This window comes from Pseudophryne corroboree, chromosome 6 (genome assembly GCF_028390025.1).
Source record: "Pseudophryne corroboree isolate aPseCor3 chromosome 6, aPseCor3.hap2, whole genome shotgun sequence".
Classification (NCBI taxonomy): Eukaryota; Metazoa; Chordata; class Amphibia; order Anura; family Myobatrachidae; genus Pseudophryne; species Pseudophryne corroboree.
This window is the reverse complement of record NC_086449.1, coordinates 13,228,499-13,242,319: the sequence shown is the minus strand read 5'-3', so window position 1 is coordinate 13,242,319 and position 13,821 is coordinate 13,228,499. Positions and strand designations below refer to the sequence as shown.

Sequence of the window (13,821 nt, the reverse complement as noted above, 5' to 3'; positions counted from 1 at the left end):
CCAGGTCTATCTACTAGGGTCAACATGAGGGCCTCTGTCATTCTATTTTCGGGGGCCACCGATCCACCCACTGGTCCCCGCCATGGGCTGCGGGGGGCTGCAGCCGCTCGGTCATCCACTTTAGCGAACACAATGTTTGCATTCCTGCAACACAGGGCAGCGAGAGCAGCGAGGGCTCAAGGGCCACTGATCCACCCACCAACGGGCCTGAACATGGGGTAAGCACTGCAGGAGCACTCCAACTTTGGATGGCTTCCCTGCTGTATTTGTTCACCGGTGGGGTAGACAAAGATAGGGGAAAACAAGGGGAAACAGTTATTCTGGCTGAGCTGCATAGCTCCGAGGCAGCTATCTGTGGCGCCATCTTGGAATGTATTCGTTATAATCATTGTTATAACCTATTGCTGCTCTTTAATCCAATGGGTATATTTAAAAAAGTGATAAAATAACTTAGCTTTTTCTGTTGCTGATTTAGTCAGTTATTCCTGGACAAAGCAGGCTTGTGGAAAGATGTTAGAATCCAATTCCTATTGTGTAGGTGTGAAAGATCTCAGTGTGAGAGGCCTTTGAAGTAGATTTCTTGTGGGGGTAGTGATAACATGTGTCCTGGGGAATGGCTGGGGCCCTGCAATTTGAAATGAACAGTGACCCTTCAGCAATTCAGAGACTGAATATAGTGTATATTAGTTAATTAATGCAATAAGGAGAGTTATTTGTTGCTCAGAGAACAGAGGTGAATGTCTAAGTGAGGGGCTGGATGGAGCCAAAGATAGGTTGTAGTCCACAGTACCTTGTCTGGGATGTACAATGCATAGTACAGTAGATTCCTAAGTGAAAGACTTCTCAGTGGAGAGATGCAGAGGTTTCAATCCAGTGTGTATCAAAGTCCAGGAGTGCAATCCTTTGATTTTGATGAGATGTCTGTGTAGACTATTACAAGTTAAAGGTAAGTCCTTGGATATTTATGATGATTCATAGGTCAGTTGTGGTGAATTTAAGCTGTTTTATGGAGATGACCAGGAGCATGCAAAAGGTGAGGCAGCCATCTCGGCTGGCTGTGTGTAGATATGGAGGGATGACACCACTGCAGAAGAGTGAGAGCCAGTTCCGGTGTAACAGCAACCTTAATTACTTTCAACAAAAAGTGAAAAAAAACTTACCCAAATTGGTGAAGGAATGGAGGAATGGAACTGAAGGTGAGAGGAAAACTATAGGGTATTTCTTTTAAGGATGTCCTTGAGTGCACTTCCGCCTTTTGATATTCATATATCAAGGCGCAAATGGGGAATCAACTGGCCTTAAACCTTTCAGTATTATGGAGTTCAAAAAGAGTTACTTAGTCCAAGCTGAGTATGTTTCATAGACTCTTATGGGGGGTCATTCCGACCTGATCGCTGCAGTTTATCACAGCACAGCGATTGGGTCGGATTTGCCCATGCGCCGGCGCTGCAGTGTGCCGGCACATGCTGGACGGCCGAAGGCCGTTGTTCCCTTGCGATTGCCTCTGCCTGATTGACAGGCAGAGGTGGTCACTGGGCTGGAGTGGGCGGAAAGGCGGCATTTGCCCGCCATTGTAGGGGCACGGTCTGGCCACCGCAGGCATGGCCGGACCGTGCAGGGGCAGGCCACAGTGGCTGCATGACATCACATGCAGGCGCTGCGACCAGGGGCAGCGACAATCAACTCCCAGCCAGATGCAGGAGCTGCGCTGGCCGGGAGTTTCTCAGCAAGTACAAAAGCATCGCTGCTGTGCAATGCTTTTGTACATGTGCGGGAGGAGGGGCTGGACAGACATGCGGGGCGTACTAGCCATGTGCTGAGCGTCCCCCCGCATGTCTGGGAACATGATCATAGCTGTGCTAAATTTAGCATCGCTACGATCAACTCGGAATGACCCCCATGGTCCGCACTATCTTACCCAACCATGGGGGTCATTCCGAGTTGTTCAGTCGTTGCCGATTTTCACAATGGAGCAATTAAGGCGAAAATGCGCATGTGTATGCTACGCAGTGCGCATGTGCTAAGTATTTTAGCACAAAACTTAGTAGATTTACTCAGGTCCGAACGAAGATTTTTCATCGTTGAAGTGATCGGGGTGTGATTGACAGGAAGTGGGTGTTTCTGGGCGAAAACTGACCGTTTTCTGGGAGTATGCGGAAAAACGCAGGTGTGCCAGGATAAAACGCAGGAGTGTCTGGAAAAATGGGGGAGTGGCTGGCCAAACGCAGGGCGTGTTTGTGACGTCAAACCAGGAACGAAACGGGCTGAGCTGATCGCAGTGTAGGAGTAAGTCTCGAGCTACTCAGAAACTGCTAAGAATTTTCTATTCGCAATTCTGCTAAGCAAAGACACTCCCAGAGGGCGGCGGCCTAGCATGTACAATGCTGCTAAAAGCAGCTAGCGAGCGAACAACTCGGAATGAGGGCCCATAGACCATTCTGATGATATCAGAGGCTGTAATTTAGAAGCATTTGCCGAGACCTGGATATTCCAATCTTCCTAATATTTACATCAGGCTTCAAATGATGAAGCCACATAGTTTAAGCCATTTTGGAATATGAGTAGCTTGACTGGAAACCCCAATTGATATGCAATCTCATGTTGCTTCAGAAGAGACGTGAGTGGCTGAAAGCATTGGCTCTTGATAACAGTAGCCACTGAAAAATCAAGAAAAAGTTGGTCCTGGCCAAGAACTAAGTTGGCAGAACCAGCTCACTCATTCACCAGACTACAGCAGCCCATTGCGTGGCTGACAGAAGTAAACACTCTAAAGGATGATCCATTAATGGCCCCATGCGTGGATGTGCAGGCTGCAGCCAGCATCCAACATCATACAGTGCATGGATGATGTTCAGTATCATTGAAATTCTATTATCATAGTTTTACCATCATTGTCAGAGAGAGAGAGAGAGAGAGAGAGAGAGAGAGAGAGAGAAGTAATCACAAATTAATTTGGTCTCTTAAAAAGTAGATATTTATTACATACTATGTTTTAATTGTGTTTTTATTATATCTTATGTATAGGCTTCAGTATATTGAAAAAAGAACAATTATTTCAGTACATTGTGTGTAAAGAGAACAATCATTTTTTAGATTGTACAGTATATATGGGCACAAATAAATTATTATTTTTATACTGTCACTGCTACAGATGTGTCCTCAGGGCCGGTGCAAGGTTTATGGTCACCCTAGACAACATTTCGCCCTCCTCACCGGCTCCATCCAATACATAATATGCCACACATTTGTGCCACCAATTCATAATATGCCGAACAGCTTTGCCCCAAATCTATTGTATGCCACATAGTGTGAAAAATGCCATACAAGGCCCCAGATACATACTTATGCTACACATCTGTGCCCTAATATATGTCAGCACCAATTACCCCCCCCCCACATGCACACACACACACTCACCCTGCCAGCACTCATTAAACACTCCCCCCCACACACACACTCACCCTGCCAGCACTCATTAAACACTCCCCCCCACACACACACTCACCCTGCCAGCACTCATTAAACACTCCCCCCCACACAAACACACTCACCCTGCCAGCACTCATTAAACACTCCCCCCCACACAAACACACTCACCCTGCCAGCACTCATTAAACACTCCCCCCCACACAAACACACTCACCCTGCCAGCACTCATTAAACACTCCCCCCCACACAAACACACTCACCCTGCCAGCACTCATTAAACACTCCCCCCCACACACACACACTCACCCTGCCAGCACTCATTAAACACTCCCCCCCACACACACACACTCACCCTGCCAGCACTCATTAAACACTCCCCCCCACACACACACACTCACCCTGCCAGCACTCATTAAACACTCCCCCCCACACAAACACACTCACCCTGCCAGCACTCATTAAACACTCCCCCCCACACACACACACTCACCCTGCCAGCACTCATTAAACACTCCCCCCCACACAAACACACTCACCCTGCCAGCACTCATTAAACACTCCCCCCCACACACACACACTCACCCTGCCAGCACTCATTAAACACTCCCCCCCACACAAACACACTCACCCTGCCAGCACTCATTAAACACTCCCCCCCACACACACACACTCACCCTGCCAGCACTCATTAAACACTCCCCCCCACACACACACACTCACCCTGCCAGCACTCATTAAACACTCCCCCCCACACACACACACTCACCCTGCCAGCACTCATTAAACACTCCCCCCCACACACACACACTCACCCTGCCAGCACTCATTAAACACTCCCCCCACACACACACACTCACCCTGCCAGCACTCATTAAACACTCCCCCCCACACAAACACACTCACCCTGCCAGCACTCATTAAACCCCACACACACACACTCACCCTGCCAGCACTCATTAAACCCCACACACACACACTTACCTTGCCAGCACTCATTAAACACTCCCCCCCACACAAACACACTCACCATGCCAGCAATCAATACATTTGCCACACACACTCACCCTGCCAGCGCTCATTAAACCCCCCCCCACACACACACACTCACCCTGCCAGCAATCAATACATTTAAAATACGCACTCACCCAGTATTTATTTAATCATACAGTGCACATATTACCTCAAATGATTGGTGGCCAAACGTTACTTTAGTCAAGATATTTTAATCCACGGTAATCCTTAAAACATGACCAGTTGGTTATACATGAAGAGGCTCTTTAAACTATGCTGGAATGGGGTATGGGTCATTGGGTCGACCACACTTAGGTCGAAAGTCATTAGGTCGTCACTATTGGTCGACATGCATTAGGTCGACAGTGTTTCTAGGTCACCATGGTCACCAGGTCGACATATTCTAGTTCGACATGACAAAAGGTCTACATGAGATTTTTTTTATTTCTTTGGTGTAGGTTTTCTTTGTAGAGAGACCGGGAACCCCAATTAGTGCACCGTGTCCCCTCACATGGCTCGCTTCGCTCACCATTCTTCGGGCAGGTTACCTCGCTCTGCTACCCCTGCGCTCAGCACAGGTTACCGTTCCCAATTGTAGTTCACATGGATCATAAAGTTTGAAAAAGTTAAAAAAAATGAAAAAAATTGTGAAAAACTCATGTCGACCTTTTGTCATGTAGACCTAGAATATGTCGACCTAGGGAGCATGTTGACCTAGAAAACCTGTCGACCAATAGTGGTTGACCTAATGACTGTCGACCTAATGACCCTATCCCCTAGAACAGTGTTTTTCAACCACTGTGCCTTGGCATACTAGTGTGCCCTGAGCAGTCTCCAGGTGTGCCGCCATAGAAGCAGAGCCAGGCCCGTCAGTGTTTTGCCGCTACTGAGGCCCCGGAACGATCAATACTGGTGGGTTTAGTGGTTGCAGAGCCAGTTCTAATTTTGGGTCCGGGCAGTGTTGGGCTCTTCTGGCTTTCTCAGATGTGGCTCAGGCGTTACCTATGGAGAAGCTGCGACATGACATCTTAGGACACGCAACTGCACCATGCATCACCATTATATTTAAGTCTGCCATGGCAATATTTAAATCTTGTTCAGTGTGCCGCCAGTTGTAAAAGGTTGAAAATCTCTGCCCTAGAATGATTACATGCAATTCTTATTTTACCTCATTTACTGTCACAAGCTACAGTATGTGAATATGTTTCATACAAACTTTTATTTTTACTATATATTGTTTCCTTCAACTTGCCTCAAAGTTATCTTTATTCAGTAAATCATGTGAAACTTTTCTCCTGCTGTAACATTACTTTCCTCTAAAACTTTTAACGATGATTAATTGGTCTTGGTGGAATTATCTCCAGATGTTCCTCTCAATATAATCTACCTAGTGTATGACAGATAAATTATAAAAAGAGTCTTGAAAATGTTATTATTCATGCAAGCTTGGTGCACACACATTTATATTACGAGTCTTCGGATGCCATTGAATTATTGATGCAAATTGAGAACCTGAAAAATCTCACAATGAAGGAAAATTAGTTAGTGCGTTCGATCAATTTAAGGATCAAATCTCATTTTCAGCCATCGGCAGCTGCTGCAATTCCAAACGCAGTTGAAGAGTCAATTTACTGCATTCAAATTTTGTATTTATAGGCAATCAAAATCGTGAGTTATATGGTTAATACTTTTAAATATAATGTTATGACTATGTTTTATGGAATATATAGTTACTATCTGTTACAATTATCCAAATTAAATGGCCTAATTCAGACCTGATCACAGCAGAAAAATTGTTCTCTAATGTTCAAAACCATGTGCAGTGCAGGTGGGGCAGATATAACATTTGCAGAATTAGATTTGGGTGGGTTATATTGTTTTTTGTGCAGGGTAAATACTGGCTGCTTTATTTTTACACTGCAATTTAGATTTCAGTTTGAACACATCCCACCCACATCTAACTCTCTCTGCACATGTTATATCTGCCCCACCTGCACTGCACATGGGGCCCAATTCAGACCTGATCATAGCAGCAAATTTGTTAGCAGATGAGCAAAACCATGGGGGTAATTCAGACCTGATCGTAGCTGCAAACTTGTTAGCAGTTGGGCAAAACCATGTGCACTGCAGGTGGGGCAGATGTAACATGTGCAGAGAGAGTTAGATTTGGGTGGGTTACTTTGTTTCTGTGCAGGGTAAATATTGGCTGCTTTATTTTTACACTGCAATTTAGATTTCAGTTTGAACACACCCCACCCAACTCTAACTCTCTCTGCTCATGGTTTTGCCCGACTGCTAACAAATTTGTTGCTACGATCAAGTCTGAATGACCCCCATGTGCACTGCAGGGGGGGCAGATATAACAGGTGCAGAGAGAGTTAGATTTGGGTAGGGTGTGTTCAAACTGAAATCTAAATTGCAGTGTAAAAATAAAGCAGCCAGTTTTTACCCTGCACAGAAACAATATAGGTGGTCATTCCGAGTTGTTCGCTTGCAAGCTGCTTTTAGCAGCTTTGCACACGCTAAGCCGCCGCCTACTGGGAGTGAATCTTAGCTTAGCAAAATTGTGAACGAAAGATTCGCAATATTGCGATAAGACATCTCTGTGCAGTTTCTGAGTAACTCGAGGCTTACTCGGCATCTGCGATCAGTTCAGTGCTTGTCGTTCCTGGTTTGACGTCACAAACACACCCAGCGTTCGCCCAGACACTCCTCCGTTTCTCCAGCCACTCCCGCGTTTTTCCCAGAAACTGTAGCGTTTTTTCACACACACCCATAAAACGTCCAGTTTCCGCCCAGAAACACCCACTTCCTGTCAATCACATTACGATCACCAGAAAGAAGAAAAAAACGTGAGTAAAATTCCTAACTGCATAGCAAATTTACTTGGCGCAGTCGCAGTGCGAACATTGCGCATGCGCACTAAGCGGAAAATCGCTGCGATGCGAAGAAATTTACCGAGCGAACAACTCGGAATGACCCCCATAATCCACCCAAATCTAACTTTCTCTGCACATGTTATATATACCCCCGCCCCCTGCACTGCACATGATTTTGTCCAACTGCTAACAAATTTGCTGCTACAATCAGGTCTGAATTACCCCCTAAGTCCATGTCCTAGATTGTAACACTGAGAATAAATAAAGAGACATCATAAAAAGGGAAAATGGGCCAGATATATATACCGTATACAGTCTTCTGCTAATTAGCTGGATTGTGACTGCAAGTAAAGAGACCATCTCCTGTTAAGTGATTCCAGTAGCTAAGGGCGTATGTATCAAAACTTAGAGGTTTATTTACAAAGCGTCGGGTTGTAAAACCTAGTGCTTAATATTGTTTCATGCCCAATATTTAAAAGGGTAATGCTCTTACTAGCAAGTTACGGTTATACACCCAACACTTCGTAAAAAAAAAAACCATTAGGGAGAGATAAAGTATTATATTATACAGTATGTGAGGCAGACATACAATATATGACCATAGATTACTGTGCATCACTTAGAGATAAAGTACTAGCCAATAGTCAGCTCCTAACTGCCATGTTACAGACTGTGTTTGGAAATGACAGTTAGGAGCTGGTTGGCTGGTACTTTATCTCAGTCCACCTTATCTCTCCCCAAGGCTTTGTACATAGGGGGGTCATTCCGAGTTGATCGCTCGCTAGCTGCTTTTAGCAGCATTGCACACGCTAGGCCGCCGCCCTCTGGGAGTGTATCTTAGTTTAGCAGAATAGCGAACGAAAGATTAGCAGAACTGCTACTAAATAATTCCTTGCAGTTTCTGAGTAGCTCCAGACCTACTCCTAGATTGCGGTCACCTCAGTCCGTTTAGTTCCTGGTTTGACATCACAAACACGCCCTGCGTTCGGCCAGCCACTCCCCCGTTTCCCCAGGCACTCCTGCGTTTTTACCTGGCACGCCTGCGTTTTTTAGCACACTCCCTGAAAATGGCCAGTTTCCGCCCAGAAACACCCACTTCCTGTCAATCACACTACGATCACTCGAGCGATGAAAAAATGTCGCTCGAGCTTCTGTAAATCTCCAAAGTTTTGTGTTAAATTACTTAGCGCATGCACGCTGCGTACCACGCGCATGCGCATTTTTGCCATTCTTTCACTTAATCGCTGCACTGCGAAAATCGGCAGTGAGCGAAAAACTCGGAATGACCACCATAGACCCCTGTTAGAGCATCTGAACTGCTTCACTAAGCTGATAAAACTTGTTTTGACATTGCATGTGCAGCCTCGCCCTCCCCCAGTTCTACATGAGTCAGTATTTTTTTAAAGACAAGTGTAAAAAGACTTTTTAAGCATAATTCCTGTAGTCGTACTTAGTTTGAGTAATTATGCGTGTTTTTCACAGCTGCGACCAATCGGCGGTAGTCATCATTAGCACTCCTGCAGTCAGCACTATCAAATTTTACAGTTTCTCCAGGGTCAGCTTTAGACCCTTCCTGGAGGCTACATTTTACACTTGCCCAGAAATGTAATTTGTCCACTGCATTTAGGGGAAATGCATCTTCCAATGAGCTCCCAGGCAAGAGCACGTCCTTGGCTTAATCCACCCCGCTGTCACAACCCAAGAACGCCTGTTCCATGGTGGTCATTCCGAGTTGTTCACTCGCTAGCTAGTTTTAGCAGCCGTGCAAACGCTATGCCGTCTCCCACTGGGAGTGTATTTTAGCTTTGCAGAAGGAACGAAAGGATCGCAGCGCGGCGGCAAAGTTTTCTTGTGCAGTTTCAGAGTAGCTCAAAACCTAGTCAGCGCTTGCGATGACTTCAGACTATTCAGTTCCTGTTTTGACGTCACACACCCGCCCTGCGTTCACCCAGCCACGCCTGCGTTTTTTCTGGCATGCCTGCGTTTTTCCGAACACTCCCTGAAAACGGTCAGTTGACACCCAGAAATGCCCACTTCATGTCAATCACTCTGCGGCCAGCAGTGCGACTGAAAAGCATCGCTAGACCCTGTGTGAAACTACGTAAATTTACCATAAATGGTAAAAAGAACAGGCGCTGTAACTGAGCTGGTTCTCCAAGCTGCTGTTGGGAGGAATCCTTAGCGACGCCCTAGTGATGGGGCCACATCTCTGACCAGGGTGTCGCTAGGGATTCCTGCAGGACGGTGCACAGGCCATCTGTACATCAGGAGATCCCAGTCCCTTATCTGTGGAGATTAATAAAGGGAGAACCACCATCATCATTGTGTGGGATAGAGAGAGCACTCCAGAATCTCGCTAGGTGGAATACCCGGCTGACATACCACTAGGGACTTGGTAACTATACTCCTCAAACCTGGACGCCATATTATGTATGCATACGTATGCCCTGCAGGACTTTTCATCTTCCAGCAATAATTGCATATGCCGGCATTTTGCACAAAGACTTCCCTGAAGTGATTAATTGCGAGTCAGAGATTGGCTTATTAAGGCTCAGTATTAATATGTTCTTATTGGCATGATTTGTGCCAGATTGTTTTAATGTTTTATGTGTATTTGTGTATTAATTTTAAAACAATTATAAAACTGTGAATTTTTCATGTGAGCGCAGTTGGTAGTTTTTGTTTGTTCATAATCCTGTGTGAAACTACATAGTTTGTAATAATAGTACGTCGCACGTGCGCATTGCGCTGCATACTCATGCGCAGACGTGCAGTTTTTTTGCCTAATTACTGCACAGCGAACAAATGCAGCTAGCAATCAACTCACAAATGCATGCACTGGTGTTAACCATCAGGACACGTGTAGTGCGTCGTAGACATAAGTGCATAAATACAATTTTGGGCGCTTGTGTCCAGGTCTGAATCTGGTCCATAGATCCCGCTTAATAATAAAAAATGCAGATGACCCAGTTACACACATTTCATATTCAGTAGCACAAATATGTGTAAAACAAATCCTCTGCATTTAGTTATTAGGTAGAATTCATGTATGTTTTGCTGGCCCATAGTAGAGTTCTGGGGGAATGTGTGTCTCATTCATTACAAAATAATCTCCAAGCACTCTCTATAAAACCTATACATTTGGTCATTTATAATTATTGCTTGATAATACAGTTTCTTTATCACAGCTGCTGCTGTCTTTGCACTCTTTTTTAGTGGAACATAAGCCGTACACTACATTATAATTGAATTCAAGCAGAATTGTGTAATATAATTGTAGCTTTAATGTTACTGATTGAAAATAAAGAATACGTTAGTGAAGCTGAAATAGTTTTCAAAATGACGTTTACAAGAAAAAAAAATTAAATTCATTTTTTTAAATTAAATAATCATTAAACTAATTAAGTAATAAACATGATGCAATCTTCAAAGACCTACAATGCTGGCTAGATGGAATCTTGCATTTTGTTTTGGAATTACAAGCAGTGGGTTTCATATATTCTGTACTGTATTTTCATATGCACAATTTGAGCTTATGACCAGACTCTTAAACTACATTATTTTAACTATCTAATAAGTTCTTACATAATCAGCAAAATTGTGAATTTATTACAATTATTTAACGGATTTGTATCTTTCTCTACAGAATTACTATTAAATCTAGGAATAGGCTGGAGGCCTACTTGGGGGGGTATTCAGTTAGTACCATTTTTTCGACCAGCCAAAAATACTGCACTTTTTGCCCATTTTTAGGTCAAATTACATTTTACCTATTCAATGCTCCTGCCATTTTTTCGACTGTCCGAAAAATCTGGCACAGGCAAAAACCACGTGGATTGGCAACTTCACCACCGATCCACGTGTCTTGGTGAATTTTTTCCCTTTTTTTGGGTCTGTTTTCGCCCATGCCGATAAGCCCCCCCAAAAAGTGAATAGGCACTGGAGAAAATGGATTAAAAAATGTGTGAAAACGCCCACAATTATATACATTGTGTCGAATCAGTGACAATTTTTTGGCTAGCTGAGAATCCAACACTAATTGAATACGGGGAATTGAATAAGGGGAAAAGGAAGGTAAGCTTTTTTTCATTAAATAATTAAATAATTTGGCAAAAGGGAAAAGAGGACAGATAAAAAATTATGGTGGCGAAGAAAGAATGGCAGCAGTAAGCAAGATCACCGTCTGCAATAATTCCACATCTGCCTAGATGTTAGGCCGAATGGTACCAAAACTAAAAAGATGAGAGTAAAGAATTATCTTACATTGGGAACTTGGGGAGGGTATAGAACATATCTTTATTTGTTCATTTTAATATCCTATACCAACTAGCACTTATCACCGCAACTCAAGCTATCCACCTATGACACAACAAAGGCACACCTGGATCGGTGATGTCACTGACCTTAGTAAGGTAGAATCAGCCTAACCCATGTATTAGAGGGTAGAGCACCTCAAGATCTTAAGACAGCTACTGTTCTTTCCCACCACTGATAAAGTCGACACCAAACTAACGAAAGACAATAGTTGGGAATAGAGGGTGGGCAATTTGACAGCTGAAGGATGCTGGTCCAAAATAACTACACTAGCACACAAAATGGCCTTAATATCCCACTCGTAAATAACAGCTAAAGGCTGACCTCCCGTAAGCACCACCTACCAATCTCCTCACAAATGACTCTAACCTTTGCCTGATCAGAGGCCGTCACTCACTGAGTCAGGGTTTAATTTCTTACATGCATTAGGAATGCATTCCATCCCCCTTAATCTATACAGTACTAGGCGACTGTCTTTTACCAGAAAATATTTCTAACGTTAAAATTAGCTAATAAAATTGTATCAAATGCCATTTTATATAAACTAATACCAGTCTTATTTTATTAGACAATGTGTGGACCAAATCAGACCAGAGTGACAGAATTTTTTCTGCTGGGGTTCGGAAATCTCCAAAGTTTTAAATATGTGATATTCATTTACTTCTTCATAGTTTATTTTGTTATCTTATCTGGGAACTCACTTATCATAAGTTTAATTACAGCCAACTACAGGCTCCATTCTCCAATGTACTTTTTCCTTTGTAACCTCTCTCTGTGTGAGGTCATACTAACCACCGTGATAATACCCAACATGCTCTACGTTGTCTGGGGAGATGGAGGATCCATATCATTGTATGGCTGTATGACCCAGTTTTATATTTATGCCTCAACGGGCAGTGCTGAGTGCCTTGTACTTACTGTAATGGGTTTTGATAGGTATTTGGCAATTTGCAACCCTTTGAGATACTCTTCAGTGATGGACAACAGAACTTGCAATCACCTTGCAGCATGGTGTTGGATGTCTGGATTCATTGTGATGTCCTTCTTAACCATTCAAGTCTGCCATTTACAGTTCTGCAACTCTCATATGATTGATCACTTATTTTGTGATATAGCTCCTATATTAACTATATCTTCCAGTGATGTCCGGATAGCTGACGGGTCTGCCCTGGTGATTGCCTTTGTAATGACAATCACACCATTTGTAATTATCATTGTGAGCTATGTAGCCATATTTATTACTATCCTGAAAATCCCATCTGACTCTGGTAGACAGAAAACGTTCTCCACATGCAGCTCCCATCTGACATCCGTCTGTACCTACTTTGGGACACTATTTGTCATTTATCTGGTTCCATCAGGAAGGCGCTCAATGAAAGTGAACAAGAGTCTCTCTTTGTTGTACATTATGGTCACCCCATTACTGAATCCTTTTATATATAGTCTGCGGAACCAGCAAATGAGGGACTCTTTCAACAACTGTATTTATTTCTTTACTATTTTATTAGACAAAAATGTGTCACTTTTTTCTGGAAAAAGACCTATGGGTTAACCATCCAAATAAAGTATGTCTTGTGATTGGCCTTTAGTGGTTTTGAAGATATAAATGGACATGACCTGGGACCTCCCGCAAAATTTGAAAATATTCATGAAGCAATGCCAGGTTGGACTGGTCATGAAACAGTAAGACAAACTATTATGTGAGCCAGAACCCTCCTTCTCATCACATAACTGAATTTACAAGAGGAATGAGGTTTTTAAAATATGCACCCTCCAAAATAAAACCAATCCCATGCTGAATAGTATTGTGGTCTTCCCAACCCGCTGGCTAGTTGATTTGGGATTGAGGTGACAGTTAAACATTGTTGTAGTGTGTTGGACTACAAGTCCTAGCCAGCTAGTAAATCTCCAAGTGGCAGAACTCTTTTAGCTGCCAGTAACTGATGGAGCATGGTGGTGTTTGGAGAATCACAAGCACCAGCATGACCTGGCAGGCATATCTTGCCGAAATGTGCAGATCGACACAAACTGAACGAGTGAAAGTAACCACACCCATGAAGATATGCAGGCGCCTCAGTCACATGGTTCCAGCACGTCATAGGATTCCAACAGTACCTAGGCAACCAGGCAAGCAGTTGCCATGGTTACCCGGCGCTCTGTGGCTTCCCGTTCGCGGAGGTCCAGTGGC

The 13,821-nt window shown here is 43.8% G+C and overlaps 1 protein-coding gene across 1 annotated transcript; it reads left to right on the top strand.

Moving 5' to 3' along the window:
• Positions 1–1,075: 1,075 nt before the first annotated feature.
• LOC134933987 (olfactory receptor 11A1-like) lies at positions 1,076–13,185 on the top strand. Its single transcript, XM_063929515.1, has 2 exons — positions 1,076–1,196; positions 12,305–13,185. Exons 1-2 carry the CDS (start codon positions 1,076–1,078, stop codon positions 13,183–13,185), a joined length of 1,002 nt encoding a protein of 333 aa, XP_063785585.1.
• The last annotated feature ends 636 nt before the right edge of the window (positions 13,186–13,821 follow it).